General features: G+C 55.4%; 1 protein-coding gene across 7 annotated transcripts in view; it reads right to left on the reverse strand.

The window, feature by feature from the left end:
- ZNF185 (zinc finger protein 185 with LIM domain) overlaps nucleotides 1–22,713 on the reverse strand; it is a 64,731-nt gene extending 42,018 nt beyond the window's left edge. For 3 of the 7 annotated variants that reach the window (XM_027607301.1, XM_027607303.1, XM_027607299.1), the window contains exons 1-11: nucleotides 22,586–22,713; nucleotides 9,321–9,399; nucleotides 9,071–9,194; nucleotides 8,612–8,677; nucleotides 6,490–6,528; nucleotides 6,310–6,387; nucleotides 5,611–5,700; nucleotides 4,625–4,711; nucleotides 3,530–3,613; nucleotides 3,177–3,218; nucleotides 1,785–1,868 (exon numbers count right to left, since the gene is read on the reverse strand). In XM_027607301.1, the coding sequence (XP_027463102.1) occupies nucleotides 1,785–1,868; nucleotides 3,177–3,218; nucleotides 3,530–3,613; nucleotides 4,625–4,711; nucleotides 5,611–5,700; nucleotides 6,310–6,387; nucleotides 6,490–6,528; nucleotides 8,612–8,677; nucleotides 9,071–9,194; nucleotides 9,321–9,354 (728 nt within the window). In that variant the 5' untranslated portion in view covers nucleotides 9,355–9,399; nucleotides 22,586–22,713. The remainder of the gene's footprint in view (nucleotides 1–1,784; nucleotides 1,869–3,176; nucleotides 3,219–3,529; nucleotides 3,614–4,624; nucleotides 4,712–5,610; nucleotides 5,701–6,309; nucleotides 6,388–6,489; nucleotides 6,529–8,611; nucleotides 8,678–9,070; nucleotides 9,195–9,320; nucleotides 9,400–22,585) is intronic. The other 4 variants (XM_027607304.1, XM_027607300.1, XM_027607302.1 and 1 more) reach the window with 3 other exon arrangements.
- Between the last annotated feature and the right edge of the window lie 577 nt (nucleotides 22,714–23,290).

A 23,290-nucleotide genomic window follows, 5' to 3' on the forward strand; every position in this document is an offset into this window, starting at 1 on the left:
CTTCTATGTTCTCTTTTTTAAAAAACACCTGAAACCATTCATTGCTTTATTATTTTTTTTTAACACAAAACACAAATAAGGAGAAATCAGAGATCTGCAGTTTGGGGCTGAATTATGTCCTCTCTAAAATTTATATGTTGAAGTTCTAACCCCCAGTGCCTCAGAGTGGGGCCTTATTTGGAAACAGGGTTATTGCAGATGGAATTAGTTAAGATGAGGTTATAGTGGAGTAGGGTGGGCCCCTAATCTAAAATGACCGATGTCCTTATAAGGAGAGGAGATCAGAACACGGACACACACAGGGAGGAGCGCGTGAAGAGCCACGGGGAGAGGCCTCCCTCCCAGCCCTCGGAAAGAACCAACCCTGCTTACGCCTTGATTTTGCACTTCTAGCCTCCAGAACAGGGAGACAATACATTTCTGTTCTTCAAGCCACCCAATTTGTGGTACTTTGTTACAACTGCCCTAGCAAACTAAGACAGCCCCCAAGTGCCATCAACGCTGCCTTGTGAAGAGCTCTCAAAGCTTCCACTTGTTTAAAAGTTCTTATGGACAAAAGTTTACACAAATAGGATCAAGAGAGCGAGGGAGTGAAGAAGAGGGGGCAGTCCTGCTGCTGGGGCTATGACCTCAGGATGGCCTCACACTCCCAGCTCCCTCTGGGCAGAGAAGGTTTGCAACCTTGCTCTCCTTCACCAGTCTGTGCTATGGCAGGTGGCCCTACCTTCCTCCTGGCACAGAGGAGGTGGCCCCAAAGGACCATGGTCACATAAAAATGGTTGTGGGACTTGAAATGGGGAGGGGAGTAGGGGCTTGCACTGGCATTATGAGAGCTGGAACGGTCCATGGGGTCCCTGAAAGTGACCTGTAGGAACAAGTGCTCTGCCCCTCTAGCCCCAGGATCTTCCAAGGGTACCATGGAGACATACCACTTAACAGACTTGGATTTGGACAAAGCCCCCAGTCTAGGCAGGAGCTTCAAACAGCAGCAACAACAGGGAAGTGCTGCTCTCAACAGGACTTAGCTCAATTCACTGCAAAGTACAAGGAGGTATTGATTGCTCTCTATTTGCAGACAAGTGAGCACCGTCATTTGCTCGGATACTCAGGGCTCAGAAATCAGAGCAAATCAGGGCCCCGTCTGTAGTGAGATCACCAGTGATCGCCTGCCCTTGCCCTGTCACCCCAGTCCCAGACCATCCCATCTGACTGGCTCACAGGCCAGAGGCACTCACAGCACCCACCTGGGCTCCCAGCTCCCTGCAGGGCTGGGCAGACTCGGCATGCACTCAATCCAAATCGCCCGAGGCACTTTGGCAAGGAAGGCAGCTGTGAGCAGGGCTGGGGACTGTGGAGCCTCCTTCTCCAGAGGAGGCAGAGGACACGGTTGGTGGGTTGAACTTGGACAACTTCTAGTACAGCTATAAATAAGCCCAAGAATGGCAGGGCTAGGACCCTGATGGTAGGCCCTCTCAAACCCTATGGTTAGTACTTTTCCCTAAGATGTTGTGGCCGCTACTGGTTTTAAGTTAATGCAGATAAGCATCAAACAGACAAGAGTGACATACTCTTCCTGGACACCAGACTGTTTTGCTCCATTCAGCCCTAGGACATCCAGCTAGACAGGCTCTTACTGATTTCTGTGCCCCATCTTGTCACTGGGCACATAGGGACAGTGACCCTGAGGCCCTGCAAGGCGGTAACCTGGCAGAGGTCCTACAGTGACAGTGGCAGGGCAAGCCTTGAAGCCCCCCAGCACCAGGCAGAGATGAGCGATTGTTTACCTGTTTGAGCCAGGAGGGGATCTTGCTAGAGCAGGTGGGTCTTGGCTCTTCTCAGAAGGCCTGTCCTCATTCACCACCTCAACCCTTGGGGCAAGAAGAAAAACAGATGCACTGCTTGTCCCCTGTGGTGTGCTCAGCTGCCCTAGAACTTGCTGCTCCTGAAGGACATGCTTTCTTTCAGTGGTGTCTATGGCCAGGAGGTGGTTCAGCCTGGACGCTTAGCAACTCCAGTTTGGCATAAGGACAGCATATCAGGTTGAATAGTGTGGCTTTGAACTTATGAATGTGACCTTATTTGGAAGTAGGGTCTCTGAAGGTGTAATCAAGTTGAGATCAGGTGACACTGGAGTAGGGTGAGCCCTAAATCCAATGACCGGTGTCCTTATAAGAAGTGGAATATTTGGACACAGACACACAGAGAAAAGGTTCATAAGATGATAGAGGCAGAGATTGGAGTGATGTGTCTACAAGCCAAGGAATGTCAAGGGTTGCCTGTGGTCACCAGAAGCTGGGAGAAGAGCCTGCGACAGTTTCCCTCTCACAGGCTCCACAAGGAACCAATCCTGCTGACACCTTGATCTTGGACTTCTAGCTTCCAGAACTGGAAGACAATACGTTCCTGGGGTCTATGCCACCCAGTTTGCGGTACTTCGTTGCAGCAGCCCCGGGAACCTAATAGAGCCAGTAAGAGCACACCATTTATCTGTCACTTCCTTTGTGCTGCCACTGCCCTCTCTTGGCTATCTTCCAGTCTTCAGTTTGCTATGCTACCTCATCACAGATGCCTTCTTTGTTTATCTCATGGAATATCCCTAAAATTCAACCTTCCAGAAGTTTCTTCCTTGTGCTCCCCAAATAGTCTCCTCTCCCAGAAGATGTTCTGTCTCAACTAATGGAGTGACATCCTGATCATTCCCTGTTGAACCCTGTTCACCCTTTAGGGCCCATCTCCAATGTCACTGTCACTTCCAAGGGCCTGGCCAGGCAGAGGCTCCCAGTGACAAACCTGTGGACCCCAGCCCAATAATCCCTCCTGCCAAGGCACTGTCCAGCCTGGTAGCTACATTTGCTTCGAAACCTCAGAGGCCCTTGGAAACACTATGACTCTACTGGGGGTCAGTGGCCTAGCCCTGTTAGCAAATGGAAGTTTCCAGCCATAAGCTACGTTCTGTGGGCCAGATCCTGCCTACGCAGAACTGGCCGTTGAAGCCACAAGTGCCACCACAGCCACCTAGTTGCTCGCCCGGCCTCTAAACAGAAGCCACCAGCCCCTCAGAACTTCCCACTCCGTGCCTGCTTTCCATGGCGCCCATACTCCACCCCTGCTGTCAGGAGACCTTCTCTGTAGCCAGCCAGCAAGAGGCTTCCAAGGCTTCATTTGCTGACATTTACCTCTTCGCAATGAATGGGGCCTGCATTTCCTGGGTAGGGCTGCTGAAAAGGAAGCAGAAAGGCAACGTGTTGGACAGAACCCATGGACAGGTGATATCATGACCACTCTGCATTACAGGGACCTGGGCTTCTCTCTCATTCCTAGTACCTCACTATTCTTGATGGCAGGGGCCAGACCTCTCAGTTTTCCAGAAAGTACATCTGAGGATCCCAGAATGTCCAGCTAGGAGGGTTCTCTCAACCAAGCCCTCACTAGCCAAAGGAACCCTGGAGCCCTGAGGGGAAGGGAGCCACTTGGTAGCTGAGGCGGCCCAGAAGCCAGGCCCTGCTGTGTCTCCTGCTGTGTAACTCACCTGGTGCTCTTCTTGGCTGCTGACAGAACATAGGAGTGCTCCCGGGGAGCTGTCTTCCTCACCACACTGCTTGCAGCCTCTGACCTGGGGTGGCACAGGGAGGGGGCATCTAATGGCATAAGGCAGGACTCACTCTGCTAGCATAGCCCAGAGAGGCAAGCACATGAAGGCAAATTAGCACCTGCTCCCAGAACTATTCAAAGGAAACAGAGAGACATATGAGGCCCGGCCTTCTGCTGGATGCTGCCCATCCATGGTGTCTCATTGAACCCTTACAACCCAGGAACGTAGGTGCTAGTTTCACCCACAATTTACAGATGAGGAAACTGAGGCACAGTGAGCTTTAGTGACTTTAGAGACTACACACCTAACCGGTGGCAGAGTGGACAGTCAATGCCCAGCAGCCTGGCTCCGGAGCTTCTGGCTAGTCCCCTATACCTCCCAGGCCCAGGGACTTCTGCCACTGTAGACTCTGCCCTTAGGATTGCCCATATGCCAGACCCTCAGTACAGGAGCTTCACGAAGCCCAATTGACATTGGGATTGGGGTCAGGCTGAGCCCACAGGGGTTTTATTTCCTCAGGGCCTAGCTGCCGCCGAAGCACCTGGGCCTCATTTGGGGGTGAGGGGGCACTGGCACCTCTGGAGCCTGACCCTGCCACCCAGGCATGCAGGCTCTGCCCAGACTCCATGCACACAGCATACACACAGACGGCTCCTCCCAGGGGCATGGATGATTTTGATCCAATTTGCTCAGGACTCTTTTTTAACAAATTGATACAAGTCTCAAAGCACCTCCCTCCTTACAGTCTGTCCACCCACAGTTGAGGCTGTCCCCAGACCCTCATTACCGAGGTTCTGCTCCATTAAAAGGTTCATAAGAGGATCCTCTGAGCTGGCCCAGCACTGAGTAGGTGGTTCTGGGACTCAGTAAAGGACACCCGCTGCTGGCAGCCGCTTCTCCAGTAAACAGGCCGGCACTGATATTACACATGTTGTGCACTTCGTCACCCCAACTGGCACAATTCCCATGTCACTGGTCCACGCAAACTTGGGCCCCTGCCCTGCCCGTGGGATGCCCAGCAGGCACCGTTACCTCCGTTTCTGCTCGTCAGACGAGAAGGGCACCTCTTCCTCTTCAGCAGCCCCTGATGCTGAGCTGCGCCTGACATTGTAGGGTGCCCTGGGGGAGGCGGACGGGTTGAGCATACTGTTGGGTGTGGCCCCTCCTCCCACATCTCTGCCCCTGCTCCCTGTCACAGGATGCCACTCTCAGTAAGGCTTCCTGACTTACAACCACAATAGCACATGTTGGCATTGTTGCCTCTGAGCCTTTGTTCATGCCACTTTTTCCTCCTCAAGAGCCAGCCCTCTTCTCTCTCCTCATTCCAACCCTAACTGTCCCTCAAGACCCAGTTCAAGCCTCTCCCCTTCTCCAGAAAGATTTCCTAGCTGCTCCATGTCACTGGATGATTGTGACAAGGGATAGAAAATAATATAAAAATGTGGGGCCCCTGGGAACTATAGGTACAACCCACACTCCTGTCCAGAATCCCCCCCTCCCTGGGCACATAGTGGGGGGCTTCTTTGATGGGGGCCAGAAGGAGAGCCCCAAAGATTTATATCCAAGAAGCAGCTCAGATTTCAGCACAAAATGCCAATAATGGATAGGCTGCCGGGGCCATCAGCACGCCTGGGGTCATAAGGCCCCAGCCCAGCCTAGCCTGAACCCCAGAGGGGTGCAGAGGCATGTCCAGGAAACAGAGCCAACCAGCAGCGGCCCCAGAGCCATGATCCTTGACGCTTTCTCCAGACCCACTGGCCCCTTCAATAAGCTTCTTTACAGCCCTTGTTTTGCCTCAGATCAGAAGTGCGATGTGTACAGCTGCCTGGCTTTCTGGGGTTTGTCACCCCCTTGGTAAGCTCCAGGTCACAGTGGCACCTGGCAGGAATGTCAGGCTGGCAGGACTGGCACTCCTGGGCCATGCTCAGAGGCAAGCAACCAGCTGCCCTCAGCTGGCCTGGTGTTTGGGCTGGTCCTTGGAGGAGGGAACTGAGCTGGGTCTGCAATTGCATACTTACAGCTTCTTGTAATCCTCAGTGGTCATCTTATAGCCAGAGGAGGAGGGGCGGGGAGGCCCAGTAGGAGCTGCTCTCAGTAGACCGGTAGCACTGGAGAGGAAAGGAGTTTCCATGTGCCCACTCCCAGGCCCCCTCTTGCTTCCAAATCTTCCCACATGGCCCAGGAAGCATGTGGCTGGTGGCCTTTCCTCTTTTCCCTCAGCCCTGCCAGACACCCAGGACATCTGCCATAGGTAGGCCCAGGCCCCTTGGCCCTGCCAAGGAGGATGGAGCCCAGGTTCAACTTGACACCAAGGTGCTTTGACAATGATGTGTCACCTCAGATCTGCCGGGAAGAAGGTGGACTGAAGCACACAGCTCGGTGCAGTCAGCCAGCAAGTCAGCTGTGAAGCCCGCCCAGCCTCCTCCCTGTGTCTCTGCCCCAGTGACCAGGGCCAGGCGGGTAGTGGCCCAGGGTCTCCCAGAGACATGGCTGCTGGGAAACCCAAGTGTCCAAACTGGACCATACATCCGCCTGGGGGCTTTCTGTCCCAGCACTGCTATCCAGGGCCCTGACCTACACAGGCAGAGAGCTGCCACCTACCACCCCCTCCTGCCCGCCCCCCCTTAGTGACAGGAAGAGTTATCTCTCTGCCATGAGCTTGGCATAGGCCCTCATACCTGCTGCGTGGCCTAAGCCCTCACCCCATGGGCACACACCTTTTTGGAGCTCCGTTGGCCTTGGGGAAGTGCTGCTGGGGCTGACACGAGCTGTCTATGGGCTTGGTGAACACTCCCCTAAAAGAGAGCCCAGAAGTAGTCCAGTGAGCTCCCCTGGGAGAAGCCTGGGAACAGTGCGGGCAGACATAGGGGAGTGGGCAGGATCCTGTGGTCACCTACCGGATGATATAGCCCGTGGGAGCCCTCACGCTTGGAGGCCTGCCAAGGGAAAAGGAGGCATGAAGTGAAGCAACGATGCCCTACTTTCTCCTGCACCCAATGACAGCTTGATTGTCAGTGGATTGGCTGGTGGGTGTCCAAGTGTGGTCAGAATGAGGGCAGCAAGAGGGGCAGCCACCCCTTCACCCCAAGCCAGGGTGCCTGTTCTGCTCTGCCCATCTGTCTCATGCTCCGCAGGAAAGGTGCCTACGGCTGATTCTTGCAACTGGCTCAGTATGGTCCTGGCTCACACCAAGTGCCCAGGAAGCTGTATATTCCATGGCTGAGCCTTCGCTGAAGAGGGTTCTCCTCCAAACTCCAGCTTTTTCCTGGCCTGCCAGGGCCCAACACTCCCGTGAGAAAGAGGTCTTTTGGGATTGCTGACAGCCCTCTCACCCTCTACTCTCAGACCTGGAGGCTCCATGGTCAGAGGCCTATGGCGGGGAGAGTCCATGGTCTCTGACCTGATATCTCTGTACAGCCTCCTTTGGAGAGGCTCATGAGGGCCCAAGGGGTAGAACTAAAGCCAGATGCCCCTCCCTTCCTGCTCCTTGGGGCTTCCCTCCTCCAACTCCTGAGACGCCCACGTCACTGTCTTGATGAAAGTTTGGGACTGGAGGGCATGGCTGGAAAACAAACTGCACGTGCTGGGTACCTCCTCCTTGGGAGCAACCGAGGGGGCTCAGAGGACTGGCAGTGGCAGGCAGCCAAGAGCTGTGAGTTTGGGGTACAGGGGCAGGAGACAAGGATTCGGCAGATGGCCCTTCTGTGTAGGAACAGAGGAGTTTAGTGCTGGAGCAGGGGTGGGGGGAGTGGGTCTAAGGGAACCCCAGACTAGCAGGTGGGAAGGACAGCGCAGAGCCCCAGTGTTCTCCATCTTGACAGATCCTTGTCCTTAATAGGGACAGCCTCCTGGAGGTGACAAAGTTGCAAGAACACTTGGGGTGGGACCTGAGAAAGAGAGGTCACTTTCCCCCCCATCCAGCCACACAGCCATTTTTGGCTAAAATACCTGTGCCTAGGAGAGAATGAGAGCCAAAGTTTATGTAGACTTTCAGGTATCCCTGATCTAGGCCCTGAATTACAGTGCCCCGGGATGTGCTTTCCAAACATACCTCCAAACAGAGGCCCAGGGTGAGAACTGCACCACCCAAAGTAAACAAGCCCCCCAATGAGTAGACTATCTTCTCTTCGAACCGTCCTCAGGTCTTCAGCAACTTTGCCAACTGCAACAATCACAATCCATAATTCTCTCTTTTATGATCATCTCTCTACTTGGGTCATGCCTGTGTTCCCTGCTAAGATGTCAGTTCCCTGAGGGGAGAGCTGTGTCCTCTGTGCCAAACACAGGACTTGGCTGGTAGTGGGTGCTGAGTCAGTGAACAGTGGTGATGGGCAAGTCCACAATTATCAGAGGCAGCCCCTGGGACCTAGCAGTGACCTTGGACCCCTCCCTTCCAGCTGCTGCCACCGCCTCTACCACCACCTGAGAAAGGCCCTGGCAACTGTGCTCACTGCCAACCGCCTGAATTTTGCACTCCCCCACCTTCTTGCTTCTCGGGAGCTCCAGAGCCTCCCTAGACACCGATATGTGGAAGTCCTCAAAGTAGAGAGGTGATGGGCTGTTCCCTTTGGCTAGCTGTCAAAATAGGTCATCCTGAACTTGGGAGACAGTTGGAACAAATGTGTGAGTGTCCCGTGACATGCTGATTACCAAGGATCCTCAGCAGTCAGGACTCCCCATGGGAGAGAGTCAAGTGTGACTCTTAAAGCTGCCTAAACCAGCTCAGAGATGTTGTCTCACCCCCTATGGGGGTTTCTCAATGTCTAGTAGACAGCTGGAACCATGGAGGCCCATTAGGCAGCCAGCTTCAAGGTCACACAGCAAGGCCAGGCACCTGAACCCAGTGACTCCTGCATCCCCTTTCCCAAGGGGGACCAGAGCAGAAAAGCCTGTCCTTCCTGTGGATTTGAAATGACTCACTGCAGACCCTGACATCTCTGCCAAGCTTGGGATCCTCCTTATCTCCTGAAGACCGCAGCACGAGGTCCACCCACCAGCCATCTGGGCACCACCTCTTACCTGGCCTTCGTGACTTCCCCAGCTGATGAGAAGGATGTGGCACGACTCCGACCAGAGGGCAGCTCTCTGGGGAAAAAGAGTCGGGAAAAAGTGTCTCCCTACCATCAGCCACCCTGCCGCCTCCATCCTAGAGGCTGCCTGCTGACTCAGAGCAGGTGAGGTGGGGTGCAGCGCGTGCACCTCAATAACTTGGCCCACCATTCTCATCTCACATTCGCCTTCCCTGGCCCTGCCTTCACATTCCACAGGCCCACTCGGCGCCCAAAGTCACAGGGTGAGTCTGGCCTCCGCTGGATTGCTTCCCCATGCTCCGCCCTCCCCAGCCGGCCTGTGGCCACAGGGCCCGGCAGAGGTCTGAATGGTAGAAGTCCCTCAGCATCCCCAGGGACTGACAGGCCCCTGTGGATCACAGGCCCACCCCACCCCATTTTTGCTGGCCTCCCAGCTTCCTGGACTTACAGAGTGTGGCCCTCCGATTCATCCTGCTTGGTGATCCAGCTCTTGTCCCCCTTCAGTGTGGTTCGAACCTTCATCTGTTTGAGGACATTATTGCGTTCTTCTTCACCTGGTGGTAGGGGCTTCCCTGGAAGGAGCAAGGCCAGGCAGCCTCAGAAGGGGAGCCCAGCCCCGGAACCCTGAGACCTCCCTTCCAGTCCTCCCAATGTGCCGCTCTCACAAAGCCTGGGACAAGAGGGAGCCCAGGCCTCACCTTTAGTGCTGCTTCCAAGAGCTGAGATACTCATGGTGTTTGCTCTGCAGATCCCTTCTCAGTTGATTCAACAGGGCTCCTGGGGGCAAAGGCAAGCACATGGCTTGTCACTTCGTGCATTTATAATGGCTTGCAGGTCATCATGTGGTCCCCGACCACACCAAGACCATCCAGACTGTCCTTTCGACATTGGGAAGCAAGAGTTGGTGAAGTTCTGGGTAGTGGGCAGAGGCCAGGGAGTGAGCACACACTGGATCTGCCACTGTCAGGTGGTACTTCCACCTGTCTGCCTAGAGCTGTTCACCTGGGGAACACGGCATGGGCTGCCGGAGCTGGGGAACACGGCATGGGCTGCCGGGGCTGTCTGTTCAAGAGATAGCTGATAAGGGCAGGCCACGAACCCTCCTAGAGAGCTCTGATGGCCAGATTCCAGGACGAGGGGAGTGTAGGGGAGAGAGTGGCAGCGGTGTAGTCAGGCTTCGGGAGGGCTGGCACTGGTGGACTCAGAAAGAGGGACTAGGGGAAGGGTGGGGGCTGGGAGACCAGCTGCTTTGGGGGCCGGACCATCTCTCGCACTCTTTAGTTGCTGTCTGACAGGCTTTGGGTTGGTCAGCTAACCTCTCCAGTCTGCTTCAGTGTCCTCATTTGTAAAATGGGATTGTAAAAAGTCTACCCTTCAGGACTGCCAAGAAGGCAGAATGCACCAATGTTCCTACAAATGCCTGGCACCACCTGGCACAGCAAAGATCTCAGGGCAGTTGGGCAGGAGCCAAGCAGCAGTGACTCTCAAGCTGTCCTCGCTGGGAGAGGGAACCGTCAGTGGTCTTCAGTCAGTACAAGCACAACCTGAGGGTGTGCAGCCCTGCATGGCTCAGGGGTTGGCTAGTTGTCAGGACTTGCTGCTGTGCTCTGCTTTCTCTCTCTTCCTCTCCGTATCCTTGCCCTGCTGCCCCTCCTTGCCTCTTCTCTGCCCTTGAGCCACGTGCTTCCCTCCTGTGGCCAGCGAGAGGTGGACCACAGTGGTCTCTGAGGCCTTCACAGCACCATGAAGGTCTTTGCCCCAGAAGGGGCTGGGGTGAGGGAGCCAACTCTCCAAGCTGGGACTGGCACAGTGCTTCAGGGAGATGGAAGGGCCATATTGTGAGTTTAATCCCAGCCCTGGCCTGCCACAGCTGGCCCCTTGGACCTCAAGGGAAGGACCGAAGATTCAGGCAAGCGGGCATGATGAGAAGGAGGGGTTGTGGCCCTGCCAGAACAGTCCTGAGGCAGAGCAGTCTCCCTCTTAGGAGCCTGCCACCCTCGGGGCCTCTCCAGGGCCAGGCCCAGAGTGGCCAGGCCCTGCTGCCAGCTGGCAAGGCCTGGACATGTTTCCTTAGAGGTCAGGGGCACACTAAAATAGGTAAGGCAAGGGCCAAGAGCAAACCAGATTTGCCGCATCAGCAAGAACTGGCTTTCCCATAAACCACACTGAATGAGCAGCCCAGGAGGCCCAAGCCTGCTGCTTGCCAGGAGTGGCACCTCATCACAGTGAATGGCAGCCCCACTGCCCAGCCCCTGACCAAAGCTGCCACGTCAAACTTCTATTGAGCAGAACTCATTCCACAGGTGATCTGTGGACCTCACAGGTCCAACTGTCCCATCCCAGCAGCCCAGGGAGTAGCCCCACTGGGCAGGGCACACAGACAGAGTTGCCACCTGGGATCTTGGCCCCTCGGTCTGCTGGTGCTTCCGATTGACTGTGAGACCTTGAGCAAGCCCCTCACCTTCTCTGGGCCCCAGCTCAGGGCCTCCTACTGCTGAGTCTTTAGGTTCCTTCAGGAAGTCTTCAGTTTCCCCTTGACAAACCTGTTGCCCACACCGCCTAGAAGTTTTCTGCCAAATCAGAACCAAACCAGTCACCTCCAAAATCAGGACAGATGCACACACATGCAGAATGACAGAGGCAGAGGGGCCACTGGGAACTCCCTGGCCAAAGGCGCAGGGACACGTGTAAGAGCCCACAGTAAGGAGGAGTGGAGTTGTCTCAGGTCCCATCTTTACAGCTAAGACCCCAATCACAAGACTCAAGTCTTATTGCCCCCACCAGGCAAAGAGCAGGGCTGATGCCACATCTCAGAAGTCTAATGTCCTTTTTTGACAGGATAATAAATCTGAAAGAGGGAGGAAATAGTGTCTTCCCATGGGATTGAAGAAGGCAGCTCTTTGGAACAAGGAGCCTTTAAAATGATGAACCCCAGACAGACAGATGGACACATGCAGTTTGAATTCATGTCCCAACTACAGAGCTGGCTTCTCCCTCCACTTCACCACTCCCTCCTCTCCCTGCCCCACACAGCCCTGGACCCCTGCTTTCATCTACGCTTCATTCCTGCAGCTTGGCCCACATCAGTCCTCGCTTCTCATTCAGCTTCTGCTGGCTCTCCACTGTCCCTAAGCCTGGGGGCAAACGCCCCAGTCCCCTGACCCAGCCACTTTTCTCACAAGTGCCCCTCGATGTTGACACTGTGCTCCAAGACGACGATGTGTCTCAACATACCTGGAAGGTGGCCCTGCCATGGTAATCCCTATGCCTTTGCTTATGCTGGTACCCGCCCCCCCCCCGAATGCCCTCCAACTCCTCCTGCTGAGCTAAGCCCTGCCCCTTCCTGAGGGGCCCACTTGTCTTGCCTGTTCCTGCTCCTACTGGGCTCTCCCCTCTTTTGACCTGAGTGCCTTGGTACTGTTGATCGAAGTTTTCCCAGACAAGACCTGCTCCCTCTACCAGCCTCAGCAAGGACAGAACTCAGGCACCCCGCCCCTCACACCACCAAAACACACTCTGCACTGAAAGCTGGCAGGAGCCATGCTTCTGACTAAGCAAACACTGCCACCCCTCCTTGGACCCAGGTTTCCTCTCAGACCCACCATCCCCTTCATCCCCAATCAATGGACAACGGGGAAAACCCTCACTACAGACAGGCAGCTCTCACGCACTGTTGGTGGACAGGTCAATGGACACATCTTTCCAGAGGACAAATCTCTACATGTACTGAAAGCCTTAGATAGGGTAAGACCATTGGTCTTTCAGCTCCCCATCACGGCAATCTCTCCTAAGGAGACAAATGAGTAAGCAGAACAAAGTATATACTAGAGGGGTGGCATCCCAGTGCTGAGTATGGTGGTGAAAATTAGGCAATAATCTAGATTCCCAACAGTCATATTTAAACATATTCTTATCCATTATTCAAGCAAATACTATGTAGTCATTACAAATGATAATCATATATAGTGGTATTGAGCAAGCCTTCCTATATATGGTTTCCTTATATCGTTAAGTGAAAGAAAGCTTAAAAAAAAAAAAAAGACGTGTAGAGGGGCACTTGAGTGGCTCAGTTGATTAAGCGTCCAATTCTCGGTTTCAGCCCAGGTCATGATCTCAGGGTTGTGAGACTGAGCCCCATGTCAGGCTCCATGCTCAGAGCAGAGTCTGCTTGAGATTTTTCTCTCTCCCTCGCCCTCTGCCCCTCCCCCGACTCTAAATAAATAGATAAATAAATAAAATCTTTAAAAAAAGATGTGAAGGATGGTGCCATTTACTCAAAAATCTATGTACATTATGATGCACAGGGAAAGAAACATCTGAATGGACATATACCAAAATACTTTGCTCTTCTGTGCATTCTATTGTTCCTATAATGGATGTGCATTGCCTGTGTGATAAAGACTAAACAAACAGTGGTTTAACCAAATGAAATCGGAGCTGGGGCTGCTTGGATATCTAATGATGGATCTCAAAAGTTGATGCCAGGTGAGCAGTGCTGAGGAAGGACTGGGAAGTGAGGAGAGCCAACGGATGCAGCGGGGAATTCTCTCCCTCCCCCTGGGTAGACATCCTGGGTGTGTGGGGGGGGGGTGCCCTGGGCCTCTAGGGACCCTCTGTGCTGCTCTGAGCGAGCCTTGCCACCTGCAGGCACACACACGACCTCCTCCAGGATCCTGCGCCCTCTGCCCCCAGCTCACGTGGGAGGGAGAACGGGCCTGTTCCCACCCCACTTCTAGTCTTCCTCTTCTTCCGGGCACTTGGGCTTCCTTCAAAGGAAGGCTTCCTAGGCCCCCCTGGCATGTGAGACCTGCCATCCAGAAGGGCCACCTGGCCTGACAGCTCACATCTTTGCTCCTCATCCCTAAGTGGCTTCACATGGCTGTGACATTGTCTCACTGTCTGGGCCTCCATTTCCTCATCTGTAAAGCGGTGGCAAGCCACCAAGCCCATGGACCTGCTAAGCCAGAGCATGTGTCATTGCCTAGAATTTGGTGCCAGCTCTTTTCCATCCCACGGTTTGGGTGTCATGATGTTGGTGGGTGCCCTCGTCTCCCAAATGGCACGTGTGAGTGCATTTCTAGCCAGGACGGCCTCTCTGCACCTTTTCAGTACTACAGCTCCTGTTTCTACCTTGATACAGAAAGTCTCCCGGTACCTTAGGAACTGCCATATTGCCCTGCTTAGGGGCCTAGCCTGGGCCACCAAAGGAACAGGTGGCTTATCTGCCACCTTTCACCCTAGCTATTCCTCAAAGAGCAACTCCTTGTGCCAACTCCAAGCAAGGCCCGACACTCAGACGACACCAGCCTGTCCCAGGGCAGCTCAGGACTAGGTCAAAATCCGCCTGAGCAGGCCCGGCCACCTCAGACACTAGATGGGTGCCTCCAGCCCACCGTCTTGGCCCTTCACATCTTTCTTTCTACCCTCCCATTAGCCCGCAGATGTCTCTTGGGGCAACCAGGGGGAGCATCCTTGGCAAGAATGAGTGGGGGAGATGGGGACAGGCCCTTCCTGACGGAGATGGCCTCCAAATGCACCTTCCTACAGCTGAAGCTTCTCAAAGGCTTTCCAGCAACTTCCCAGGAGGGGCCTCTGGCCTGGATTAGATAGAGAGAAGCAAAAAGCCAATGAGGGAGTGCAAGGAGCCTGTTTTCCCCAGGCCACAGCAAGCCTGGTGTGGTCAGGGAGTGGAGCTGGAGCCGACGCAGGCAGATTAGCAGGAGGGAGGGAGCCAGGGAATTGGAAGACAGTGACGCAAAGGCTTGGCTGATGCACAAGGAGACAGAGATGGAGAGAGAAGCAGCAGGAGGAGGGGTGTCCCATCACCACCCAAGGACAGGGCGTGCTCTGCCTCCAAGATGAGAAGGCTAATTCAGAGAAAATTTTCTTAGAATTGCCACCCTGCTTGACTTTCCATGTTGTGCACACCCTTTTCCTCAAGCAGACTTTGGTGTCTTTGCCCTTGCAGCTACCTCCTTGCCAAATGGCCTTGAGCCTCAGCCCAGGCAGCATCTCCCAGAGGAGCCCTCAAGTCCCACGGCTCCTTGGCTGAGGAACACAGCCTGGTCTCATTCTCAGTCACACTGCGCTAAAAATGTCTGCATTTCCCACTAGCCTGGAAGGAGAAGGGAACCATAGGAGAGGAAGAAGGTGTAGAGGTACAGAGACCACCTCAGTCACAGAGCACAGCCTCTGCCCTGGTGGCCGTCTCTGAACCCCGAGTGTCACCCATCCTGGAGCCTTTACTCTGGTGCTGCAGCTGCCCCCATGCCGGCCTGCCCCAGGACTGAAAGGCCCTTCCCCGCCTCCCCCCTCACAGCTGGGCCAGACTGGCCTCTTCCAGACAACTGGGTGAACACCAGTGAGGGGGGCAAGGCCGCTGGGCCTGCGAACACAGGCAGCCCGGCCCTCGGTGCCGTGGGCCCACCCCAGCCCCGGGGACCATGGCCTGGGAGCTTTGTGCCAGGGGCTTATGTGCAAGAAGACAGCAAGCTGAGCAAGTGGGTGGCTGGGGACTCTGGTGGAGTGCTGGAACAAAACACCCTTAGCTTCACACACAAAGGAGCCGCAGCCAAAGGATACAGGTGTTGGGGCTTGTCTGAATGTGTGTGTGCTGGGCGCTGGCCACAGTGAGCAAGCATGAGTGGGCACACCACAGACAGAAGAGCAAGGGGCATGACTCCCTCCCCAGAGGTGAGTTTTGACAATCTGTACCCAGAGGGCTGAAAGGGAGCCCGGCTGTGTTTCCCTATGTGTACCAACTCTTTGTGAGCCCCATCCCTGGCCAGCAGGGGCCACATGTAGTTCTGTCTTTTGGAACCCGAGCCCACAGCTCAACTCTGGGTTGACCCCTTAAGTGCAAGTCAGGGGGACAGGACAAGAGGGCACAACCCAAACCATGCCCCATACAGTCAGGTCCAGTGACCAAATATGGATGTGGCAAGTGCCATCTAGACGAAGGCATCAAGGCCTTGGGCCACCCAGTGCATGGGCCAGCTGCTGGGCCAACTTCAGGCCACGTGTGAGTAAAATTCCGTCTGTGAGCATTTTCATGGGGCTCCAAAGCAGGGAGCCCTAACAGAGGCAGAACCCAAGAATCACTTCAGCAAAAATGTCAGTGCTCCCATCTGGGTCACGAGGGAAGAGGTAAAATGATGAAAAGTCCCTTGTCTCCCAGCAACGTGTTCCTAAAACGGGTAAACCCAGCCAGTTGTGGTCCTTCCACTGGGCACTGTTAGGCATTCTCACAGAAGACAGTTGAGCCGGCAGGAAGGAGACTCCTCTCTCCCATGGAACCTTGGCTCCCGATCATCAGGTGAGGGTGTCAATGACTACATTATGGAAAGGCAAAGCCTGCAAGGAGGAGCGCAGCTGTCATACCTGTCCTCTCTTGCCTTCCTATAACAGCCTGAGTTGGGCTCTACAGCCCCAAGGCTCTGGGCTGCTAGGGCCCACATAGCTCCCCTGACCAGAGTCCCTCCATGCCTCCCTTCTGGCCCAACTGGTGATGGGGGATTCTGAGCATGGGGATGAGGCGCCTGCTCATTCTCACTGTAAATGTTCCCTTTGGGCAAACCGCCATCGGCGGCCCCAGGATGGGCGGAAAGACTCAAAGAAAAGACCCTGTGCCTTAGCTCCACCTTCCAGAATGGGTATCTGTGTCCTTTTCGGGTGTGTTCCAAGCAAATGCCTTTGAGCTTCCAGGTAAGTCTCCTCCCTTATGCATAAATGCCCAAGAGAGCCTCCCATTCAAGTTTCTTCAGGGTAATGAACTATACCAAGATTGGGGTGATCTGGGTTACCTGGGGAAGGGTAACACTGAAGTAGTTGAAACCTACCTGCTAGAGAACCCTGCCTGCTACCTTTTCCCTCTAAGCAGCAGAAACAGAAGCTAAGAAGGGGGTAGGAGACAATGCTTGTTCAGAAAGCTGTAGAGCCAAGCCAGCTGTGTTCATTATGTGTCAGGGAGGGTGACCCCCACCCCCTGCTTGGGTGCCCTCACCCAATCCTTTCTGAAGGTACTTGGCCTGATGTCTAAGTTTAGACCTAGGCCAACACTCAGGCAGCCAAGGGCTGGAATGATCAAATGTTTTATGAAGCAGCCACCTGTGGCCAGGTCTCATGACTGAGGACATCCTGATTCCCAGTCTCAGCGTCTGGCCAGACGACAGTATGCAGACAGGTTGCTTTCCTCCAGGAGGGGGTGGAGCAGGCACTGAGCTGTCGCTCCAAGGGTACCCAGGATCCAGAGGGTCCCAGCAGCAAACTCCAGGACTAGGGCGCCCTCCAGAGGCCGGCCAGAGTTGATGGCTGAGTGGCTGGGTCATGTCAGAGCTCCCCCCTGCCCCCAGGCTGCTGCTCAGCATGCAGCTCTCAGGAGCCGCAGAAGGGCAGAGTACCTTGACCTGCATGTGATGCTGCAGTCGCAGGGACTCCTGCATGGAGGCTAATAGGGCAGGAGGAAGGAGGCGCACCACGTGGAAGAAAGAGCTGGAGGAGACTTGGATTACAGAGGGAAAAATGTAATGTGGAAAAAGAATGCTTGTGTGTGTGGGGGGGGGCAGTATTTGTAAATGTGCTTTACAGGTAAATGACTTCTACATGAAAATCTGGAATTTCACCTCCCCCCCCGCCCACCCCCAACATCCCTGAATCTAGACTTCTCGGCGTCAGTGCTGGAAGGCCCTGGGAGGCAGCTGTCTGAGGGTCTGAGGCGGGCCAGCTCTTTCCAGAGGCAGTGAAGAATTCAAGCCCCAAGGGGGCAAAGACAGCCATGGCCGCCTGTTCCTCCTGAGGGGCTGGGATTTCTCCTGGCTCTCCTGGCATTCTCACAGAAGACAGTTGTGCCCATTTTCTAGTTCTCTATAGGCTGGATACAAGTGACTGCTGGGGCTGACTGAGCCATTTCAGAGATGGCTTAGCCTCAAGGGCCAGCAAGGGCTTCCGGGCAGGGTCCTCTGAGATGCTCTGTAGAGGCCAGGGGCCTGGGCAGGGCTAAAATGATGGGGCCTCACTGCAAACAGAAGCCCCTGCCAGAGCCACCTATATGAATTATTCCCATTGATCCCAGGGCCTCCGGCTCCCCTGCTGTAGCGTGAGAAGGGGCCCAGCGGGACAGTGGGAGTTCTCCTTCAGGGCCTGGGCTGGCTCCGTCCCCCGCTCCCTGTACCCCTGTAGCCTGGGAACCAAGCTGGTCTTAAGCCTAGCACAGTGGGGCAGAGATGCTATCCCGATCTGCACCCAGACAGCCAAAGGGACTCAGGGGTCATGGAGCCCACCCCCAGCTCAACCAACTCCCTCCTCAGGAATACCCCTGCACTTTCACTGCTGCCCCCTAGTCAGCCTGGCGGGGAAATCCCCCCCCCCCACTCGCTCCTGACTAACAGTGGCCAAAGAATTCCTTTTGTCCTCGTTACCGGTGATCAGGAGTAAAGCTCAAGAGGAAAAGAGGCACCCAGCCCCCTCTCCCACCCAACAACACCTCCCACCCCAGCAGAGCTCCAACAGGCCTCCTCCCAGCTGTTTCCTCCCCTTCCCGGGTGCCCCAGACCCAGAGTCTCCTGCACTCCACCCTTACCTATTATCACTGTCCCCATTTTTTGATAAGAATATGGAGACTCGGAGAGGAGAAAGCATTTGCCCAAGGCCACATTTTCATTTATTCAACAACCATTTATGGAAAGTTGGCAGCCAGCCTGGGTGCTGGGCAGACAGACCGACCGACAGACAGGAACCTAGAGCAGCCCTTCTAGGGCACTGCCAGACTGCTGCATTTCCCAAGGAAGTGCCCTTGGCTCAGGCCTTCCCAAAAGAATGGAAGAATGAGTAGGAACTCACCAGGCAGAAGTGGTGAGGCAAATCCCGGGTCTTTGTTTTGTTTTTTTAGCCTAAACCAGGCACTGCCTGATGTAAGCATTTTCACCCATTCTTGTGATTGGAACCCCTTGTCACATCAAGCTCTCTGGAAAACTGACCTAGTCATCAAAGAGTGGTGTGCTGAGCCAATGATCACAGGAACCAGACTAAAGGGTCCAAGGCCAGGACCATTAGCGACAACCTGTGGGAGCATGCGGCCTGCCCACCACTGGCCCCAGAGGCCAGGTCTCCTCTCTGACCCAGGGCATGGCCATGGGGCTCCACAGCCACCTCCAGCATCACCACCAATGGCTCCGCTTCTTGGCTCTCTCTTGGAGTGGGAAGTGAGCATGTTTCCAATGGGAAAAACCTAGACGGTGTTTCTGGAAGTGGCCTCAGGGTCCCTCTAGAATCCCAAACTCCTAGGACATGTGCTTAAGCTGAAGGTTCCTGCCTCCCCACATTAGAGTTTGACAATGGGCCTCTTAACTTTTCACTTTCCAGGCCCTTCTCCACCCAGACCTGTCCCTCCTGCTTTCCTACCCCTACCCTTCGCAGTTCTCAGTCACTGCTGTCCCCAGTGCCCAACACAGGCAAGTAATCCGAAGACACTCACCAAATGCATACGTGCTTGTCTGTGAGACAAGGTAACCTGGCTCCATTCCTAAGCCTCAAGTGAGTCTTGAGTGAGTGCCCCTCTGTGCCTCAGTTTCCCTTTTGGAAAAAAGAACTGACGCCAGCCCTGCCCACTTCCTGATCCCTCATGGCCACTCCTCAACAAACGTTACTGTCACATAAGTGCTCCTAAAGAAAACCATCAGGAAAGTTCACAACAGGGAATCCAGATGAGGCTTTGAGGGAGTTCTTGGTACCATTCTCACAACTTTTCTGTGAGCTTTAAATCAATCCAAGATAAACAGTTAAAAATGAAAACAGCAAACATTAAAAAAGAAAGCAAATCAGATTTTAGTGGGCATCCAGAAATGATCTAAGAATTAAGTGTTCTGTGGCAAATAATTTAACTGTGGGTAGACACCATCCGCATCACTGGAACAGACTAGCAGTGATTTTTAAACCGTTTGTCTTTAGGTGGGGAGCCCACATTCCTCCCAGCCTGGCGCCAACCTCACCCTGGCCACCATGGCCCCTGGGGGACACTGTGGTCCTGGCTCAATCTGTGCTCCCGGCTTCAGCCTCCCTTCTGTAGAGGTGACAAAACCGAGGCCTCCAGAGGTTGTGCGATCTGCTCCGGTTTGCACAACTGGATGGTGGCTGAGCTGGGGTTTGAACCCAATCTGACCTCTGAGCTGCTCTCTTACCGCTAGGCTGTCGAGGCACCTCCCTGTTCCATCACACACTCTACTACCATTCATCTCCCTGCTCCACCTCATGAGTCTCCTGCCAGCTCACTGACTCTCAGAAGCAACGGTTCTGTCCCTCCTGCTTTCCTACCCCCACCCTTCGCAGTTCTCAGTCGCTGCTGTCCCCAGTGCCCAACACAGGCAAGTAATCAGAAGACACTCCCCGAATCAGCCAACTTCCCCCCGAACATCACTCTCAGAAACGTGGGTCCCCCAGGTGCACTGCCCTCGTCCTGCCATCAGCCAGCTCTCGGCAGGCACAGCGGACATGAATGCAGAGTCCCTGATGATTCCCAACCATAGGAGCCCAAAGGCCTGGGGCACCATGTGGGTTGCGGTTCAGAGCTCTGAAGCCATGGAAAACAGCTCTCCTCTTCTCCAGCCATGGTTCTATCCCGTCCCGGGAAGGCCCGGCAGTGGGGGCAGCCTCAGGGCTCAGCAAGCAGAAAGCAAGCTGGTGTTATGCATGAGCTGGCACCTTATGGGCTGTGGCTTGAAGCAAGATCGGGACCAAAGGGATCAGTCACCCGTGGAAGCTGAGTGGGGAAGGAAGAAGGCAGGCTTCCAGCTTCCAGCGTACATTGAGCCAGATTTGGGACTTTTCTTGGCATGAGACTGAGGACAGTTCAGGGACCAGGTGCTGATGCCTCTCTGCCCTGCTAGATCTCAGGAGGCTACAGGGGCACTAAGCAGAAACACCAGGGCCACCAGGCAGGCTAAGCGAGGCCGAGGTGAAACACTGGCCACCCCTGGGGTCACTGCCCTCAGGTGGGGGACTGTCTGAAATCTGGACTCTGATTGAGGAGGAAGTGAGGCGGACACTTCTGATGCTGGTGGTAGCTCCCTACTGAGTGGCTTCCCATCTTCCCAGCCAGACTGTCACTCCTTGGGGCAAGGCCTGTATCTGATTTCTCTCCAGGCCCCCACTGCCCAGCTCTGGGTAGAACATATAGGGGTTTAGGAAGAACTGGTTTTGGTTTTTCAGGAACAAGAGGGAGGCCAGACTCATGCAGCCTCAAAGGATATGGAGACCTTGACCTGACAGCTGCTGAGCTCCTCCCCTTGCGTCCAAGCCCTCCTCCTCCAAGAAGCCTTCCCTGATCCTCTGAGTCAGAGCTGCTTCCCTGTTCCAGGCTCCCACAGCCCCCTGTGTTTATGCCACTCAGAGCTGCAGCACCCAATATGGTCATGGGCCACCTCTGTTGCTGACTTGTGAATGTCCAAAGGATGGAAATGAACAGATCTGGAGCACCTGCTGTGTGCTGCTCTGGGTGGGTACCCTCCATCAGCTTTCCACAGCTGGGTACAGAGCCTCCAGGCAGGCCGGAGCACCTGAAGTCCAGGCCAGGAAGGCACAGGGGCTGGGGCTCATACTTGGTGGAAGGACGGGGTAGGGCAAGTGAGGTGGATCTGCTCCTTCCCATCCTGGGACGGCCCAGGGGTAATGAGACAAACAGCACAGGCACCAAAGCCAGCCAGCAAGCTGGCCCCTGGGCTGTGCATCTAGTCCTGGCCAGATGCTTCCAAGTGGCAAGCAGGGTCTCTGAGCTGGCCCCTGGGCTGCCCCTGATTTTTCAGATGGGGCAGTGGAGGCTTTGGGAAGGTAGGACCGTCCCCTTCTTCCCCTTCCCAGCCTGATGTGAGCTGGTGAGGAGGGAGCAGGAACCCAGAGCCCTTCCCCACTGCCCGGGCTAATCAATCAGCCCATGGGACCCTGCTTCCTGTCCCCAGCTGGGTACCATGACCAGGAATCTAAAGGACCATGAGACCAAAGCAAGAGTGGGTCCAGGTGAGGGAGGTCTCAACCACTGCTGAATGGGGTGTGAGGGGGCTCTCTCTCAGGGTTCACAGAGTGTGATCCTGAGATGCACAGCCTTCCACAATGTCAAAGCCAGGTGCAAACAGCTCAGTGAGAACACTATTCCTACCATACCTCAGATGTTCCAGAGCCCGGTCCCACTCACACTGAACACATCTGAGCCCCCAGCAGCCCTGGGTGGTAGGAGGCCTGATGTGTTATCTCCTTGGACTGATGAGCTGCCCAGATGCCCCCAGCTCAGAAGAGGCAGAGCAGTCAGAGATGCTGAGCATTCAGTCTTCCTGAGGCCAAGTATCACTCTGCCTTTCCAAAGAGGACAAGGCTCTTGGCTCCCCTGCCCCCAATCAAACAATTCAGCCACAGAGCCAGTTTGCGGCAGATCCTGTTGATAACACCCAGTGACACTTGATTCGGCGCCTTCTGTCTGGGGCAGCTACCTTTCTGGTAGCCCTCCAGGAGGTTGCCCTGTGCCCAGCACATCCTCATCACAAACAACCCTCAAGCCCGCTGCTCTGGGCTTCAGGGTGAGCCAGCCTCTGGATCTCAGTGTTCTTACCTATAAAATGGACACAGTGAACTAGCTGATCTGAAATGTCCTGATTCTTTTGCCTGCAATCAACTCTCAGAGCACCCTGGCTCCAGGCCATTCACTAACAATCAAACCTTCTCTTCCAGGAGGGGTGAGGAGGCCAGACTTCCTTGCCTCTCTAGCTTAGTATCTTTGCTTACAGTGAAAACCAGAAAACCAAGTGCACTGCCTCCTGATGGAAGCCCAGGAGAAATGCGTGGAGCGGGTAAGGATTATGGAAGGGGAAACTGAGGCCCCGAACTGTCCCTGCCACCTGGCTGGGCATGGGCCAGGCGCGCCCCCCCTCCCCCACCGCTGCCTCTCCACCGGGCCACACCAACGGCGACTCGACAGCCCTACCTGGCACAGGTGCCCGACTCGCGGGGCGGGCAGAGGACGGGGCGGGCACGGGGCGCGGGCTCCCTCAGGTGGACAGCGCCCAGCCGGGCCGGGCCGGGCCGAGCCGGGCCGGGGCGGCGGGTGCGGGGCGGCGGGCGCGCCGGGTGCAGCGGACAGCGCGCAGGGCAGCGAGAAGGCGCGGACTGGGCTCCACCCGCAGGAGAACAAACAGGTTTTCACCGGCGCCCAGTGCCTCGCCCCTCGCCCCTCCCCTCGGCCGGCCCCCTTCCTCTGCCCTCTCTTGGGGTAGGTAGATGCGCCTGGCACATTCCGCACATTCTCCCGCCAGTGTCCTCGGCCCGCCCGCCCCTTCCCAGCCCCGCCCGGCGGGGCTGCTGGAGAAATCAAGGCCGGGGCTCCCCACGCCGAGCCCAGAGCAAGCTCCAGAAGGCTCTGCCACGGTGGAAAACTTCCTGGCAAATTCCTTCGGGCTCGCGGCCCTAGGCCGGGAGGTCTCCGCCACATGAAGGGCTCCGGCTGCCTATTGCGCCCCAGCCCGCACCCGACGCGATCTGGCCCCCACTCAGGGCCAATGACTTCCACAGATGCTGCGGGTTAATTCTGTTGAGAACTACTGTTCCTAGATCCATTTTACAGATGAAAATCCCAGACAGGGGCGGGGAGGGGGGCCGAGGGGCCAGAGGCTGAGATCATACAGGAAGTCCC

This window comes from Zalophus californianus, chromosome X (assembly GCF_009762305.2).
Source record: "Zalophus californianus isolate mZalCal1 chromosome X, mZalCal1.pri.v2, whole genome shotgun sequence".
Lineage (NCBI taxonomy): Eukaryota > Metazoa > Chordata > Mammalia > Carnivora > Otariidae > Zalophus > Zalophus californianus.